The 18,644-nt window shown below is 47.2% G+C and overlaps 1 protein-coding gene across 1 annotated transcript; it reads right to left on the minus strand.

Moving 5' to 3' along the window:
* Nucleotides 1-3,159: 3,159 nt before the first annotated feature.
* Nucleotides 3,160-5,882, minus strand: LOC135450477 (helix-loop-helix protein 13-like). Its single transcript, XM_064718701.1, has 2 exons — nucleotides 5,436-5,882; nucleotides 3,160-4,004 (listed from the first exon to the last, which is right to left on the minus strand). The coding sequence occupies exons 1-2, from the start codon at nucleotides 5,872-5,874 to the stop codon at nucleotides 3,967-3,969; spliced, it is 477 nt and encodes a 158-aa protein (XP_064574771.1). The 5' UTR covers nucleotides 5,875-5,882; the 3' UTR covers nucleotides 3,160-3,966.
* Nucleotides 5,883-18,644: the final 12,762 nt, after the last annotated feature.

The raw sequence follows: 18,644 nt of genomic DNA on the forward strand, positions 1-18,644 counted from the left end.
CAGCTCCCAGTGGGGATGTGATTCCTTTTGTTCCAGGGTTTCCAGGTTGATGGAGAGCCACAGAGTATTGTTCCAGAAAGGGTCAGCAGTTTACTTTTGGAAGAAGGAAGGTGTAACAAATAATTCTCACATTTCTTGGCAAGGAGAGCGGCGGGCTGGAAAGGGGGCTCTGTTTGGAATGAGCAATTCTCCTGCTGCTGCTCTTGGGCCCCTCAGCTGCTCCTCAGAGGCTGGAGACCAGGGTAGAACCCCTCAGCACCTCCTGGCACCCTTCCATGGGAGGTTTGGCTGTGGAATTGCAGAGGAAGCAGGGCTGAGAAAGACCAGCAAGGTGGAGCCTGACCCTCAAACCAGGTTGGCCATTGGTATTCCCTGTTTGGGAATGTGCTGGTGGACTCAGGAGCCTTGGATAGGCCTTCATAAAATCATCTTAGAGTCTTGATCTGGGGCTGCTGTACAATCAGGTTGTGTGTGTACACCATAGGATTTGTGTAATTTAATCCTGGAATAAAATGTCAGGGTTCAGGATGTCAGATGAAGGAACAGAAAAATGAGGGTAACTATCAGAGAATCTCACTGTGCAGGCCTGTTGGCAGGAGAGTTGTGACCCAAGGAATGTCGCAGACATCTTTTCATGAAAATCCTTTCCTTAGGATTTTTCCTCCTGAGAAGCTGTGAGGCCTTAGGAACAAAATGTAAACATTGATTATCTGCTGCTGTGGAATGCAACAGGTGGGTCTGTGATTGGTCTCATGTGGATGTTTGGAATTAATGGCCAATCACAGCCCAGCTGGCTCAGACTCTCTGTCTGAGCCACAAACCTTTGTTATTCATTCCCTTCTATTCTTAGCTTAGCTGGCCTTCTGAGATGAAACCTTTTCTTCTATTCTTTTAGTATAGTTTTAATGTAATATATATCATAAAATAATAAATCAAGCCTTCTGAAACATGGAGTCAGATCCTCGTCTCTTCTCTCATCCTAAGACCCCTGTGAACACCGTCACACAAGGAATGAGCCAGAACTGTGAGGGGAGAGGGGTGGACATTGACCATATCCACAAAATCCATACTCAGCGGTTCCCCTGGATTGGCACAGAGTGGAAATGTCCTGCACAGAAATCATTTCCCCCTCCTCTTTCTGCCTGGTAGTCCACATCCAGGAGCTGAAGTTCAATCAGAAAAGGGCAGGGTTGTTCAAGAACAAATGTATGGCCAGCCCTGGAGCTATTCAGGAGTGGCTTTCCTGGAAAAAATCCCTGAATAGCCAATCTGCTTTTGCTCAGTTTAGCAGGAAGGGAGCCATAGCTCCAGGCAGAGAGAGCTGATGCCCTCTTGATTTGCTTTTATTTACATGAAGTTAATGGGACCATCAGACACTGACCTGATTCTGTGGCACGTTCAGCATTTCAGCAGCCAGTCGCATCCAAATGATTTAACAACACATCACCCAAAAAGCAACCCTTCCTTTAGCCATTTGGGGTGGGGCACCAGCTGGAAGAGCCTGGCAGACTCCAGGTAGCTTGGGGAGGGCAGGCAGAGGTGGTGTCACCTCCAGGCAGCCCCATTCAGCATAAATCAAATGTGGCTTTGCTGAAGGTGATGGAGTGGAACCAGTGCCAGTCATGGGGTGTGTGAGGAGAAGCATCTTCATCAGTGGCAATAAATGTATTCACCCCTACTCACTGATTCAAGAGCCCAAGGTTAGGGTTTCAGCTCTGAATGGAACATTTTATTTCTGGTTTTGACTCCAACCCAAGCCCCAATCCTTCCATAACCTGCTGCAGGGTTTATTGGCTGCTGTTTTTCCAAGCTTGGAGCCATCATGGAATTCCAGCAGCTTGTTCCTCAAAGCCCTGCTTTGTGTGATCATCACATTTGCGTGATGATTCCTTGACGGCCGCAGGGATAGGTGGGAGTGACACCACAGCAGGCAGAGCTTGCCAGCCTGCAGACCCCAGCCCAGCTGGCAAATCCTGTGGGAATTCCAAGGTGGTGCTGGTGGGACTGGGCTGTGGGAAGCTCAGCAGATATTTCTGTCCATCCTTGCATTATTATTTGAGTGTGGAGCACCAGTGATGGGTGTTTGCAGCTCAGGAGGACTTAAGCTTTATCTTCCCTCCTTAGCTAGAGGCACCACGTGGAGGAAAAGCTCTGAAACAGGATAATTCTTCCTGCTCTGTCAATATGATGCTTTTGGCACCAAGGTTTGTTGTCCATCCAAACAAGCAGTTTCCCCCAAAGATCCCCCAAAACCACTTTTCTGTGGATGTGCTTTCCTGCTGCTACTGCACCCATCCACTTGCTTCCAAAGCCATTATCCCGGATTTCTAGGCTGGAGCAAAAGGCAAAGAAAGAGATTTCTGCTTGTAAGCAGGTGCCTGCAGCAAACATTTGTTTCAGGACGTGGCATTATTATCCCTGTGGCCAGCACAAAGCTCTGCTGCAGGGTAGAGAAAAGCAGGGCAGAGATTCACATCTTTGAAATGAGGCATATCTGGAGGAAGGGATTCTGGATGCCCAAAATTAGCTTGGGGTAAAGGACTTTTTAGTCCTGATGGGAGATGAGTCCCCCATGAGCCATGACAGCCCTGGAGAGGCATTTTTGTACCCAGATGATTGTGCAGTGTGACCTGAGGGCTCTGGCTGAGGGCAGCGTGGAGAGAGGAATCCCTGCTGCCCTCAGTGGGACCTTGAAGAAATAAAGATCCTGATGAAAATCCATGGAAAGCCCTACTGGGATTATTTAGGCACTATTTGGGCCACTGAGATGGGCATGGAGCTCTCAGCCCTGGCTCAGGTCCCACTGAGCCCTCACCTCACCAGGAAGGTGACAGTGTCACAGCTGCTCCAGCGACACTTTGATGACATGGAGGATCAGCATTTCTAGAGTAGAGAACTAGGTAAGAGCAGAAAAAATTACATTTTCAGGTTTGTTTGTTTGTTTGTTTGTTTGTTTTTTAAGATTTTAAACTTTTCAGGTGCTGTTTCCTGTAAGAATTCACCCAATTGTCTGAAGCGGGTGAGAAAGCAGAGTCAAAATTTTATATTGAATGTTTTATTCTAAATTGACTGAAATACATTGTTGCACCCAAGGTGAAATTCCCCTTTTCATTTTGACAGAAAAATTGAAAAGCTAAAGAGGTTCTTCAGAATTTCCTCCTCTAAGGCCCCTCTTCACTTTCCCCAAAGCCAGAACCAGAGCAAAAGCTCAGCTCCTGACGTGCTTTTTCTTCTTAGAGATGCGAGATGAACTAAGGAGAATGATAAATAATAAATACATTTTATTTTCTTTCCTGCTATAAACTACCACGATAAAGAACATTAAGGTGGAATGGTTTCAGACTGAGAGTGGTGGGGCCCTGGCACAGGGCGTCCAGAGAAGCTGTGGCTGCCTCTGGATCCCTGGAAATGTCCCAGGACAGGTTGTATGGGGCTTGGAGCACCCTGGGATAGTGGAAGGCGTCCCTGCCCATGGCAGGGGGTGGGAATGAATGAGCTTTAAGGTGCCTTCCACCCAAACCTTTCTGGGATTCTGTGCGGACATGAAAAATTTTGGATATCTACAGAGCCATGTCTCACCTCCTGGACTTTCATGGTCTCTGAATCCCTGGTGACTCTCACAACCATCACCCTGGATATCTTAAGCAAAGATTTTCACAGGTGTTGCTTAGTTTTTTTTCTTATAATCTTGTTTCTCACGTGCTGGAAATGGGATTTGGACATAATCCTCATCCAGTGGAAGGGAAAATGTTGGGGCTGTGGTTGTGCTGGCACTGGTTCTCAATGTTTTGCTGTTCTTCAGCGAGTGCAGGTCTATCAGAGTGAGAAAGAGAAGCAGGAGGCCCCAAGAAGCAATGAATCAGCGGAGAGAGGGGCTGGGTGCTGGAAATGAGGTGGGGAAATGCTCTGGGAATTGAGCAGCTGGTACCCAGCACTCCAGGTTTTCCTGCCTTTAAAGGCCTCTCCTTAATCCCACTTTACCCAGGACAGGCGGGCTGTCAGATCTGCACAAGGGAGAGAGGGAAACACAGTCATTTCAACATTTAAATTAACCTTTAACGAGTCAACTATCCAGCCTCTCCAGAAGAGGAGCCTCATGCAATTGGATCTTTCTAAGTGGAGCTCTTCAGGACAGGAAGAGTGGCAAAAGGGGGATCCCGATGAGAAATATTTGTGTTATTTTAAATCTGTTAAAAGCAGGGGAAACTGGCCACTAAAAGACAAAACTTTTTTTGTAGTCAAGAGACATAACCAATGGTGTATTAGGAGTAATTTTCCCAGATAATGGAAATTAATAGGAAAGGAGAAAAAACTCAATTAACTTTTCCTTTCAACTAAACTGATTGCTTTTCCTCTGCTGTCTCTGTCCCTTTAGCACTTCCCTGTAATATGAAAGAGGAGTATTCCTATTCAGTGACTTTTCTCTTTCCTTTCTTTTGCTGTACTTTTTTAGGGCTCATTTTGAAGGCCCCTTTCCAAGATCCAAAGGAACATATACAGCAAAGGAACAGAGTTGGAAAGGGGATTAATTAACTTGAAATGCAAAGTACCAAGAACTACTGAAACCTCCCCCTCTGCTCCTCCCTGCTCTAAGCAGCACAAAACCTGTTGCCTTCTGAGATTGAGGCCCTGTGTTGGGCAGTTTGGGCAATTTCCCATCTTCACCACGCAGTGGCCCGATAAAAAATATATTCTGGAGGAAGAAAGGCCTAAATTCATTCCAGCTAAATCAGGGATTAAGTACAAACTGAACAGAAAACTGAATAACAGCCCTCCACTCTAAAATAGAAATAATTATGTAAGATTATAAATTGCAAATAGACATTCACTTCCCCATATTTTGAAAAGAGCTCGAAATTTGAACACTCTGACTTGTGTATCCTGGTTCATGCATTGAACTGTAACCTCTGAGAAACTTTGGGTTGCTGGGACATCTGTATTTTAAGAAACTAAATGCTGTTTGTGTCCAAACCCAGGTGTTTTCCTCTGCCAAGTACAAGCTAAAGAAAACTTCTAAAGAAAACGTAGAAAATCTCTAAGGGCTCCATCAGAAAAGAACAATTTCTCACAGAATTTTTTTAAAAACTCTGAAAATATATTCTGAGACTAAAAATCTTTCCTCTTTGTAAAAAGAACCTTAGCAAGTTGCTTTTGGGTGGGGAGTGGGGAGAGTGTTTACTCAAATTTTTAAAGAAAAAAAGCAAGTTAGAGAAGAAGGATAAGTATGATTTTCTGCTGCAACCCGATTGAGATTTCCTCTCTTTGAAGGAAAGAGAGGAAATCCCCATCGTTTCAGAGCTATTTGGGTGTGACGAGCGAAAAATCAAAAACCAACAAAACCAACTGTGCCCAAAAACCAACAAAACCAACAACTGCCCAAAATCGACTCCCGAGTGTGGCCTTGCTCCCCTCAAACACCGCCCGCCCTCTCTCACCGCTGGTGTTCCAGGCCGCCCGCTGTAGGCCCGGGGCGCCGCTCCTCAGGCACTGCTCCACGTAGGCCCGGGGGTGGCAGCCGGACAGGAGGATGTCCCCGAGCAGGGCGATGTAGGCGGTGGCCAGGCGCAGCGTGTCGATCTTGGACAGCCGCCTCTCGTAGGGGAAGGTGGGCACGCAGCCCCGCAGGGCCTCGAAGGCCGCGTTGAGGCCCAGCATGCGCCGGCGCTCCCGCAGGTTGGCGGCGCGGCGCTGCCGGGGCTGCTCTGGCGGGGCTGGGAGCTTGTCCAGCTCAGTACCACCCGGCCCTGGCCATGAGGGCTCCGCCAGGCACTCCAGGAGAAAGTTCTCCAGTGGTGCATCGGGATCTGCCGGCTCCCAGAGGAGAGATTCCGCACTGGGGCCTCCCTCCTCGAAGCTGTAGCAAAGCTCCTCCATGCTCTGGCCCGCCAGACTCACAGCTTCAGGTTAAACTGGTTTAATGGGGTTTTAATTTCGACAAATGTGGGCAGGGAGTTCTGGTTGTGTCCTCGGGGAAGCTAATGGAAAAATTTTCCACGGTTGCAAATCCGAGTGGGAGTCGGGATTTAAATACTTCATGTCTTCTCGGCAGGAAATACTTCATGGCTCCTCTTTGCCTCTCAAAACTAATTAGTGCACGTGCTTCCCTTTTTATTAGCTGTCCACTACAAAACAATATGAATGAATTGAAGATAGAATGAGGTTTCTATTGACTTTCTCCTGGAAAATTCACTGAAGCATTTATTGAGCTCTTCCACAGGTCCAGTCTCTCCACCTCCTATTTAGAGGAAGTTCACAGAGGGATTTTGTTTGGTGAGGAGTGCTTGGAGGAAGGAACAAAATAGTCCTTTATCTTTTTGGTGAAGCCCACAAAATGGGGACAAACAAAATGCTATTGTATTGCTGTCACAAACACACACTCCTGTGTTTGACAGCACTAGACAGTGGCATCTTCTGCTCCTCTGGAGAGGGAAGATGTGGGATGCACTGCTGTGCAAAACTGTGGTACCTCATTAAGTGAGCCAACACCACCTCCTTTGGCTGCTGCATTTCCCATTTGAATCACACATTTGTTCTGTGGACATTCGATGCTCTGTCTCACACCAGGGCTGTCAAACCACACAGGGTGAAGTCCTGGAGTGGTGGAGCAGGTGGGCCACACCTCTGGAAGAGCTGGAAACTGGGAGAGCAGCAGGAATCCAGCATGGCAGGGATGATGGGGTGGAAGGTGTTAAGCACCACCAGAGCTTTAGGGCAGGTACACAATGTGTGTGCTTCGTTTTCTTTTATTTCCACAATGCTTACTGCCAATGTCTAAATTAATTCAGAAATAGTTCGTCGTATTTTTAAGGACTTGAGTGAATGGAAAGGAATCGTGTTTAAAGTGAGAGCAAGCCTAAATGCTTTTCCTGAAAAAGGTCATAAAGAACTTTTATAAAGGTACTTCATCACGTGCTTGACTTTGTGCACAGGCTCCCATCCTGCTGCTGTGTGATGAAGTTTCAAGAGAGACCTGTGAAGTTCGTGAGCCGCAGGCAGATTCCTGACGGGACAAAGCTCAGCAGCTTCAGGTAAAGAGCCAGAGAGCAGAAAACGACCTGCATTTATCATGGATCCCGGAGGATTCTCAGGTTCTCCATCTAACAGTGTCTTAGGGTGCAGTCCGGGCAGCTTTGCCTTGGGAAAAGAGGGATTGACTTTAGGATAAGGCACAGGCTGTTAAGGTCCCTTCTTAGCAACCTGGCATTTTCCCTTGTGGCAGGAAGCTTAAGGCAGCCGAAAACAGGCTGTGGGAAAGGTTCTTGCAGAGAAGTTGTGAGAAGGTGACACTTTAGGAAACATTAGGGCTGCCTGTGTTCCCCTTGTTGTGCAAATTAAACAGGAAATCCATTACCTGTAAATCTGCATAAGAAATAAAGATGCCAAGTGTGACAATTCGAGAATCGTTAAGGCTGGACAATAGAGGACAAATGGCTGTTAAATAATTCGAGTTTGTCTTGCTTCCTCTGGTCGGCTCAGGGTGGGAATTTTGTGCTGGTTTTGTATAAAGCACATAATTTGTTCTGACAAGAACATAATTTGTTCTGAACGTAATTTGTTGTGTGCCAAGGAACACAAAATTTTGGTGTAGTGAAAGTTCACTGTGGCAGACACTGAACCCCGACAAGGAGCAGGGAAGGAGGGGATGGATGCAGAAATGGCCACAGTCAGAGGTGGCAGAGCTGACCCTTGAAGTCAGTGATCAATGTGGAGTTCACTCTGCAGTGGTTTCTCTGAAGTCACGGAATCATTAAGGCTGGAAAAGGCCTTTAAGTTCAAGTCCAGCTGTATTTCCCAGTGTCCTCTCCAAGCAATTCTCCCAAAAGAAACCACTCACTCCGGGTTCTCCTCCAGCTCCCCAGCCGAGCATTGGCGGTGCTCACATGGCACAAGCAGGAGACATTTGGAAATACCAAACTGGGGAGAGAACATGCTCTGGAGGAGGCACTTGTCCACTGGGAGCAAGCGGCAGAGAGCAGGGGGCTCAGCAGGTAGCTGGGTGAGTTTTGTGTGCCAGGTTCCCCTCTCTGAGCAGATGCTTCTCCAGGGTTCCACGTTCCCTCCCAGATCCATCACTGCTAGCAGGGCTGCCTGGGGATATGTCTGGCTCCACACATGCAGAGCAGATGTTCCAGCCAGCCTCCTTTTAGCATGTTCAAGGGGAATTTGGCTCTCTTGGAGAGACTCTGGACATAGCAGGAGGGGGAAGGGGAGGGGAAGAAAGAGAAAATAAGCAAAGGTTTCCCCTTGGAAAGCCAGCTCCTCGGGTCTCAGGAGAGAAGACGAGGTTCCCATCCCTCACATGAGCAGCCCTCACCACAACACCAGACCTGCTGCACTCCCAGGGTTTCTGCAGCTCTGCTCATCAGAGAGGGAGGGAATGTGCAGATAATTGAGCTAATTTTTCACCTGTCTGGAAGTTGTTGGTTAAGGAATGTCCCAAAGGGATTGAGGGAGTGGGGTACCACCCTGAGCAGAGGTGCTGTTGCTTATGATGTGTTGTTATAATTTCAAGAGCTGCTCAATTCCTGTTTTGTTCCAAAGCCCTTCAGCTCCAGTGGGATCCAGAAATAACATTTGACTGCTGGTCATTTTTAATCAATAGGGCCTGATGAAAGCAAATTCTTGAGTCAGGAACTCTGCATTGGATTTGTGTCTGTGATAGGCAACGGAGCCATCATTGTTTGGGTTTGGATTTTCCAAGGCTGGATATCCACATCTGCCTTTAAAAACTTTCCTATCATGCTGGGAATGCCTTTTTCAGCCTTGTCCCCCTTCCTCTGCCATCTACACAAATCCACCCACACCCAACTCTGTGATTTCATGGATTTTTGGGTACACAACTGCTTTCAGGAAATATTTCCACTGTAGGTTTCTTTCCCTTTCCAGTGCCTTAGAAGCTGGAAGCTGTTACCCTCTACCTGGATCTCAGAGATAAATGGGTCACCTGAGGTTGTTCTGGAAGTAGATTTTTCTCTCCCCTTCTTGTCCCATTTGCCTTATTTCAGACTCAGCTTGGGGAACCTTCCCACTGATAAAACTGATAATTATTATTAATAATTTCTGCTTTTTTTTTTTCCTGGGAATTCAACTTGAATTCATCGTTAATTGCTAATAAAGAGAGTCAGCCCTTGGCCTGGACAAAGAACAGATGGAGAAAGGACCAGATGCTCCACTTCTAAGTGAGATGACTCCAAAGCACAAGTCCATCATGTCATAGCTGCTAATCCAACGTTACACTGTGCAGCTCATCCTCAGAGCTGGAAATTGGGGCCCAGATGAGCAGGGAAGAGCAGATGGAAGATGCAGAAAGAATCCTGGGGAAGGCTTTATGCAGGTGAGGCTGTGCAGCCCATGGTGGTGTGAGTGAAGGCACTGCCAAAATGCAGCCACAGAGGGATCTCCAGGGGCTGGCTGGTGGAGCTGCATGGAGTCCCAGCCTGAGGAGTGGACACCAAGGTCCTGGAGCTCCTCTGGAGCCACCAGCCAGGCCTGGGACACCTGAATCGCTGGGCACAGGGTTTGAGAACAGCTGGGGGGAGGCAGGAAAAGTGCAAGTATTGTAATGCAGCCGTGGAATGTGCTGCTTTTTAACCTGAAAGGATTGTGGATGTGAGGACATAATGAGAAGCAGAGCAAGGATTTCCAGGGCAAGAGCATTTCAAAGGGCTAATGGCTGTTCCTGGGATGCTCCAGTAATTGTGAAGTGAAGCTTTGCAGGATGTTGATTTAAGTGAAAAGGTAACAGGACCTTTATTATTCGCTGGGTAGAAACCTCAGATGTCAGAGATTGTGGAGGAAGACACTGGTGAGTGGTTGTTAATATAACTTTGATTTATTTCAAATGTAGAATAAACGAGTCAAGGTAGTCTCTGCTTTAAATGCCTTTGGTGTTTAAAAGTGAACACGGTCCTTTTAACCTTTTGCAGAGTTACAGCAAGTTAATCCCAGTCTCCAGGAGAAGGAAGGTATTTTCTCTCATAAAAACACTCACTGGAGGTTTTCTCTTTCTACCAGAGCTTTTTATGTGTCAGGGGCTCACCTGTGGGCTCCTGCTGCCAAGGGATTCCTCATCCAAGGAATCACTGCTCTGGGAGGGAATGGTCATTTTAGGGAGATGCCAGCCTGTGCTTTGATCTCAAGGGATGTGGAAGTGCTCATGGATCTCTTGAAGGACAGTGGTGTTCCTTGTGGAATGGCCTTGGGAAAGCTGCCTGCCCAGAGAAGCCGTGGCTGCTGCATCCCTGGAAATGTCCAGGACCAGCTTGGACACTGGGGCTTGGAGCAACCTGGGATAGTGGAAGCTGTCCCTGCCCATGGCAGGGGAGTGGAAGGAGAGGAGGTTTCAGATCCCCTCCAACCTAATCCATTCCATGATTCTATAATGCTTGAACCATCTGAAACATCCCCCCAGCAAGTTAAAATAATGCTGGGATTGCAGATAATTCCCATGAATAACCCTGTGTCCATATTCAATGAGAAATTTTTCTAGGGAGAAGAAAGCTTCATGTCATTCATGTGACATCTGATACTTAGTGGTTTTATTTGGACATCTCCGAGTGCTGACTTTGGGTACCTCTCTCCCAGAAGGTTTGGGTTGCCTCTGTAGAAAACATGTTTTCTGCAACATACTTGTACAGTTTTTATTGAGGTTGGTTCCCCATCCCCGGAGCCCTTTCTTTAGGTAGAAGAAATCCTGAATATCTGTTGGTTTTGTCATCATTACTTAGTGAAAAAACCCAAAACCCTGAGAAAAAAACCCCAACCCACAGTCTCCCATACCTGTTCCAGGGCTTTTTTCCTTAGTCTAAGGAGGAAGACACAGCTGGGAACAGCCAAAAGGATGAGACAGAGAATAGACCTCCCTCAGCTTGCAGCTCTGCCAGAAATCTCGTGATTTTTCCCATTAATGTGCCACTTTTGTGGGATTTTGGAGCCTGATTCTCCCCTGGAGAGCAGAGCCTGCATCCCAGGCTGGGGCTGGGCTGGGAGCCTTTCCCCATCTCCCCCTATCCCTGCTGGCTGCACCTGCACGGCCGCCCTGGGAATTGTAAATCCCGCAGGTGGCACCTCGTAAACCTGCCTGGAGAGCCTGGCCCTGCACACAGAGTCCCCTGGGCAGCTTTACAGAGTGATGCCTGCTTGACTGGCAGCTGCTGCTGCTGCTGCTTTATGGGAAACCAGCACATGTTCCCACTAAAAACCGGGAACGGCGGCTTGGGAAAAGCTCCCGGGCTGCGTGAGAGGCCTCAGCCCCGCTCTCCATCTGGAAGGTGGCTCTTCCTGGCTTGTCCTCTCCATCTGGAAGGTGGCTCTTCCTGCCTTTTCCCAGCCACCTTGGATGTGCCTTGGACGCGGTTCAGCGCCTTGGTTGGCTCTGTGGACGCAGTGGCAGGAGGGAGCGCAGCCCAAAGCTGTTTCTTATGGAGAGCTGTCACGCCAGGTTATGGTGATGCTGAGCTGGGCACAGAGAGGAGGGTTGGGTTGCTTTGGGTTGCCTTTTTTTTTTTTTTTTTTTTTTTTTGTGTTGCAGAAAAGTCTTTTCAAAATTAAGAGGCAAAAAAATTCAGAAATCTGGGAATGAGGTTTGGGTGCCAGCTGTGATGAGAAACTAGTCTGGAAGAGAAAAATCTCATCCCAAATCTGGACAAAGAAAGGAGCAGATGGGGGCAGCTGAAGGCTCCTGCTGTAACCTATGGAAAATGCAAAGATTAAGTCTTAAAATAATATTGGAAGCACTTGGACGCGCTATTTATTGAGTGCAGTTGGTGAGGACACCACTCTGGAGTTGAATACCACGCTAGCCATACCCTGTCTGGGAAGTTTGGGATGACCCACATCATGGGATGCTCAGGGATGATGATCCCACTCTATTTTTCAGTGTTTCCTCCTTTTTCCAGCTGGCAGGCCACTGCTGGATCAAAGAGGATCCAATGCTCTCTGACAGACAAGTGTCACAGCCGTGAGGGGGAACCAGAGTCTTGGGGACAACCACCAAAGGATCTGGAGATGTGGGCAGGCACTTTTTTCCTGTCTTTATTCAACAACACCCCAGGTAAGTTTATTTACTCAGGTTTTGGCCATGGGAGTGCCTGCAAATGCCCAAGTCTTTCTCCACCCCTGTGCATGTCTCCTTTGCTGCCTGGTGTTATTCAGGCTGCACCCTCAACCCATGTGGAAAAAAACCACTGACATTTCAAAGAGGGCCAGGGAATCTTGAAGGTTGGAAAAGCCCTCCAAGATAATAAAGTCCAGCCTTTGACTGAACACCCCATGTCCTCTTGACCATATCACAAAGTGCCACGTTTCTGTGTTGTTTTCTGGATGCTTCCATGGGTGGTGACTCCACCACTTTCCTGGGCAGAATTTTTTCCTCCTATTCAACCTCTCCTGCCACAACTTGAGGGCGTTTTCCCTTGTCCTGCTGATATTTCCCTGGGAAAGGAAGCCAACCTCACCTCTCCATGGTCAATAGTTGCAACCACAGCACAGAGCAGCCAGAGCTGCAGAAATCCCTAAATTGTTTGGTGGAGACTGAAGGAGCACGCCAGGGAAATTATCAGCAAATTCCTGTGCTCTTTCCATGAGCATCCAGTGCTGGCAGAGTGTGGAATTCCTGGACATGCACAGTGTGGTTGTTCCTGTGAAATTCAGGGACAAGTATCTTTTAATGCCGTGCAGAATTAGGTGATGATGTTGCTTTGAAAAAGCTTCCTCTCTTTTCCATCTGAGTGCTTTTGGGGAAGGCTGCTTGTCTTTAGGGTTATGTATTCTGATTTTCCCACAAAAAGGAAAAAAAAAAAGATAAAAAAAGAGATAAAAACAACAAAAAAAGGAGAAACCTGAGCTTTTTATGCAACCTTCTGCTTCAAAACTTGGCACTCAGAGAGAAATATCAAAAACTGTTTGTCAGGCACTGACATTTGAGTCAGTCTTCAAGGAATTTGAGATTTCTAGAGGTAATGAGGGAAGCTTATATGGGAAATCTCTGGAGAAACCCCATGTGCTCTGGGGAGCTCTGGGTGAGTTGTGTTGAGAGCAGCTTTTGGAAAGTGGAACTGCGAGTTCCACAAGCCACTGACAGGAATAACAGAGCATGGGGAGATGTTGTGCAACACTTCCAGACCTCAAAGGCTCAGCAGCTCACCACATTCCTGGGCAAAGCTTGGCTCCATTTCATTCCTTATTTTTGCTGGAGAGAGGTGCTCTGGGGTATTGCTGGTGAGTGGGCCATGAACTGGTGTCACTGGCCCACAAGGGCCGTGGGATGTCCTGATCTTATGGAGAGCCCCTGAAATGGAGAATAATATTTTATGCATTGAAAATCTCATTCCCAGATGGAGAAACTGAAGCACCACCAGCATGTGGGGGAGGGATTAAACCTCACCAGGCTCGCCCCAGCTCCAGAGCTGAGCTCTTGGTAAGTGCCCAGAGGGTCCTGGCTGCTTTGTGTCTTGGTGTGTCACTCTCTGTGTGATATATCCTTCCAGGAAAATGCTGCTTGTTTAAAAGAGTGAGCCCCCTTTTTAAGGCATGATTTGTGCTCTTGGGTGTAGGTCAAATAGCAGACACTTCTGATTAATGTAATGTCTAGGGATGGCAAAAAAGAAATAAAAAATAATACAAAAAAAAAAATCACATGCCTCAGTGGGAAAAAGTATAAAGGACAAACATCCAGTGCTGTTCAACATTTTGGGAGGTGGGGAAAGAAGCAGGAAAGATCATACCTAAACAGAAAGCCAAAGCCAGTGTTTGCAATTGCCAAGACATCAGCCAAAAGGAAAGCACAACTGTGATGGCAGTAAAATCATGTATGAGTCATGATGGGCCAAGAACAAGTTTGCTTTCTTTTCCCCCCTCATTGAGCAGATGATGATTAAAAGATAAATCATGCCTGGAGTCAAATCAAGTGATTGGATTAAAGTTTAGTTGAGTATTTAGAGACTGCTTGGGACACAATGGAAAGCTAATTGAAAACTTACATTTGTGAGACCCTTGAACTCTCCAGCTCTTAATAAAATACTACTGCAAAGTACACAAGGGCTCCCTGTGGGAGAGATTCCTCTCCACAAGTGCTTTTGCTCCTCAGGTATGTGGAGAAATGGAATTCATTTTCTCGACAAGTTCACCAAAGAAAGGCATGTTCGTGATCACAGCTCAGCTATTGCTCGTGGTGCAGCAACTTAATCTGTTCAGCTCACTGAAAAGCAGCGAAGCAAGACAAAGGAAAGTCACTTCTTGAAAAAAAAATTTAAAATGAGGATTTAAACACTTCATTCTTTTAACTAGACTTTGTTCTTCTGAGCAGCTGGTATTCCAGTGCGACTGCTGCCTGCACTGGGCTGAAGTGACTCTGGAGTCTTAAAAACGATGTAAAAATTCTTTCTAGATGTGCTGTAGTGGGACATGCCACGCTTTATCTGGGCTAATAATGTAATTACACTCTGGAATCACCCCCAGTTCTTAAGGAACGTCCCCAGCCTCCAAAGCATTGTCATTTCTGGTGGAAATACCAGTGAAACCCACAAATGAAGAGGATAAACTCCCCTATGTCCTCACACACATGAACAGGCAGAAATGGAAAACCTGGCTCTTTGTGTGACCTCTGTCAGACCAAGCATGAGCCTCCCTTGGGAATGCTGAAGGGAAGCTGTAGAAACTCTGTGGCCAGGTTCATTTGCCTCCTTTGCACTGTGATTGCCATGGGCCAAAAATGGGTGATTAATGGGAGCATGGCAGAATTACCTCCTCCACATGTGCAAGGTTTTATACTTCTCTGACTACTTTGACCTTTGGAACAGTTGTTTGGGGGGTTTTTTCTGCAGTAGGATGTATTTGTGCAGAGACCACAGGTGGGAGAGAAGGTTTGGGGGGAAGAATGGGAAGAAATTATTATGCTGATGAATATAGGATGGGTCAAAGACTGCATTCCTATTCTTACTATTAGAAGATATTTCCTAATATTCAAAAAGGGGTTTTGCCTTGTTTCTGCTGGTGTCTGTGACTCCACAGTCTGTCCCACGTTCTGGCATCCTCTTTGCCTTTTACTTAGCTGAAGGGCTTAATGTGGCTCCCTATAATTTTTCACCCTGCAGCTTTTTCACCTTTTTAACTTCTTCACATGTGTCCAAGACCTCCTGGCATTCCCTTTCCTCAGGTCATGCAGTCACACCCTCACCTTTTCTAAGCAAGCACAGGTTTCTCTGAAGTCCATGGTCTCATGCACCTTGGCAACAGCTGAGGCAGGTGAAGATAAGGAATGTAGGGTTAATATTTTGGGAAATTCAAGTTACCAACTCACTTCAGCAGAGCTTTCACTGAGTGCATCCTGCCTCACATGCACCAAACAAGGAAAATCTTAAATTAGTCATAGCTAAGTGCCGTGACAGACCTTCTGTTTGTGCTAATTAATGTCCATTATTTGCACCAGAACAGGCAGTTCCTCCGCTGTGCAATGTGCCCATGACAGCCAGGCCAGCATTTTCTTCTTCTTCTTCTGAACAGCTGTGCTTTGTTCTTCACTAGAAAGCTTTACTGTGTCTTCCTGTGATTAATGTGTTCTGGGAGGCCTGGGTGAGGAGCCATCAGTCACAAGTTATGGGACACTCCTTGGCAGATTAGAGGGAGATAGATCGGGAAGATTAATTTAATTCATCTCTTCTCTCCATTGTTGCTGGTTCCAAGAAGTTTCTTCCCGGAGCTGAAGCACGTGGGATGGACGCAGCCCTGGAGGTGACACCGTGCCTTGCTCGAGGTCAGCTCTCTGTGTGTGAGCTCTCTGTGTGGAGCTGCCAGGAGCAGGATGGAGTGAGGAACACTGGCAAGCTGGAGAAAGCTGCTTTGGGGGTGATGGTGCTCACCAGAGCACTGGGAAGAAAGGAGAAGGCTCAGCGCCTAAAGGGGCTCTGAGACGCCTGGAGAGGCATTTTTTAGTGATAGGACAAGAGAGAATGGCTTCAAACTTCTGGAGGTCAGGGTTAGATGGGATGTTAGGAAGGAATTCTTCCCTGTGAGGTTGGTGAGGCCCTGGCACAGGATGCCCAGAGAAGCTGTGGCTGAACTGACTGAGGTCATGGTGCAGAGCGTTGCCTTGCATGGAAAAATTGCCTCGAATTTCCTCCTGGCCATTGGGAAATGAGGAGCTGAGGGGGCATTTGGTCTTGGTCAAAAAGAAAACTCACCTTTTGGTCTTGGTCAAAAAGCTGCTTTCTAGCATGTTCTGAACTTGGATAGTGCCTCTGGAATAATGCAGCCTGAGACCATAGAATCCTAGAACAGTTTGTGTTGGAAGGGATCTTAAAGACCTCCTTGTTCCAACACCCTGCCATGGACCGGGACGCCTTCCACTATCCCAGGGTGCTGTGAGCCCCATCCAACCTGTCCTGGGACACTTCCAGGGATCCAGGGGCATCCACAGCTTCTCTGGGCACCCTGTGCCTGGGCCTGCCCACACTCTGAGTACTCATCAACTCTGTGTAAGAGCCATAACTAGGAGTAGTTTTGAAGTTCCATGTCTGAGGCTATGTATCTTGCAGTGTGGCATTTTATCAAATAACTCGTGTGTCTCCTTCCACTACAGCCATTGGATTTGATGAGCTGGGCTCTGTCTGAGTGCTTTGACTCAGGCCACAGCCTGCATTGGGCCTCATAAAAAAGGTATGCATGATTTCAGGCTCTCCTCCCCTCCTGGATAACTCATCTCCTGCACTCTAATGAAAGTACTAATAATTATAACAATAGGAGATGTGCATTATCCTGAGGGCCTGTGCGCTGCGTCCCCCCCGAGAGCTCTTCTGTCAACTGCTCTTAATATTCCTGTGCTCTTTGCAGCCCTTATGGTTAGAAAACCTCCATGACGGGGAAACACGCAAAAAACATGACCCAGAACTGAACAAATCACACTGGGTGGAGTCTGGGGACGCAGAGCCCTGGATGGATGCTCGGAGGACAGCACGAACATCTTCCTCCTGCCTTGGAGAACAACTGGGTTCGATTACGCGTTGCGCAAACTTGCTCTGGTTTGGTTTTCCCCTCGGAAGGCGAGGGCAGATGTTGTGTTCTGAGGCTGCCGTGGGGTTCCAGCCCCTGGGCTGCGTTTCAGGACTGAATCTCCCACTTTGTGATGCTCCTGTTGGGGGTGGGCAGGCAGCTGGAAAAGGGAATGGGAGCTTTTGGATGTCTTTGCTACCCACCGAACACCCTGTGCCTTGTGCCTATGGAAGTAAAGGCAATTTGGGGCCAAGGGACACCAAAACCCACAGCATGAACATGAAGGGATGTCTGTGCTGAGCTCTGGGGCATCTCCATGGAGTGTTACAGGGTACTGATATGTGTTTCCTTTGGGGGAAAAAAAGAATCTCCTGGCTGTGAGAGCCCAGGGTTTGTGCCGTGGCCATGGAAGTCCTTTGAGAAAGCCAAGCACGTGTGCTGGCCTTCCCCTCAAAGCAAATATTCGTTGTGCAAGCTAATAATTTTAGCAGGGATTCCTTTCTTCCTCTTGAGGAGAGTTAAATGAAGTTATGGGTCAGTGAGAGGGCATCTGTACAGCATAGAGGAAGAATTTCCAAGCCTTGAGTGTAGTCCCTTCATTTGGAGAAGGCCTGGTCAAATTGGCTTTCCAAAACATTTTCTTTATTAAGGATTTTATTGGTGCTTTTTGCTGGTTTGCAGAGGCTGTTAAGCCCCTCTGAATTGGTAGGACTCAATGGATGGAACTGACAAGAAGCTGAGGGAAGTTTTAACCATTTCCATCTGCAAAGCAGAACTTCCCAGTAGTTTTCACCATACTTGTCCAAGTTTCTGGACACAAATACTGTGTCATTTCCAGGAGTGAGTGATGTTGTTCCTCCTTACAGCTGGTAAAAGAACATTCCTATCTAGGCCTGGGAAATGCCAACACAGATCCAGTATGCCGAGGTTCTTCTGCATTTAGATTCTCAGGTTCACCCCAAATCCTTTTTGTTCTGAAAGAGGGGATTGAAAGCTCTCTGAGCAACTTCACTCATAACGTTCAGACCTCCAGCATGTAGGAATGGGGCAGCCAATAGCTCTCCTTGGGGCTGTAATATCCTCACTCAGAAACCACTTTAAATCAGAATCGAAGCTCAATGAGAACTGTGCATTCACCAGTGAAATTAATAACTGGCTGTTGAGTTTGTAGTTCCCTTGAAAAGGCATTGGGTAAAAAAAACTGACTTGTGATGGGAGAACAGGGGCCAGAAACTGAAACTAATCTTAATGAAAAAGGGTATCCAACAAGCCACAGGGCTGTAAAATCTGCCTGATCAAATCTCCACTGGACCATACTTCCTTGAGTCCCGATTTTGAAAGCCCAATTTCCTGCGAGATTGCATGATTATTATTTTTTAATCTAAAATGTATGGCCGCGAGGAAAAAAAAAAAACAAGAAGAAAAAAAACACATTTTAAAATAAATAAATCTGGCGACGCAAATGAGATCACGGAGCGGTTTGCTGGAAATGCCGAACATTGTGTTGCCCAGAACTTGGCATTTATGGAAGTGACCAGCGGGGAGGAAATGGAATTGTTCTCATGGCCAGTGTCAACTTGGATGATCAAGCCACACCGCAGATTTGGCATCCCTGATGGAAAAGTGAGGCTTTCCAGGCCGGTACAATCCCGCTGCAG

This window comes from Zonotrichia leucophrys, chromosome 7 (assembly GCF_028769735.1).
Source record: "Zonotrichia leucophrys gambelii isolate GWCS_2022_RI chromosome 7, RI_Zleu_2.0, whole genome shotgun sequence".
In the NCBI taxonomy this organism is placed as follows: domain Eukaryota; kingdom Metazoa; phylum Chordata; class Aves; order Passeriformes; family Passerellidae; genus Zonotrichia; species Zonotrichia leucophrys.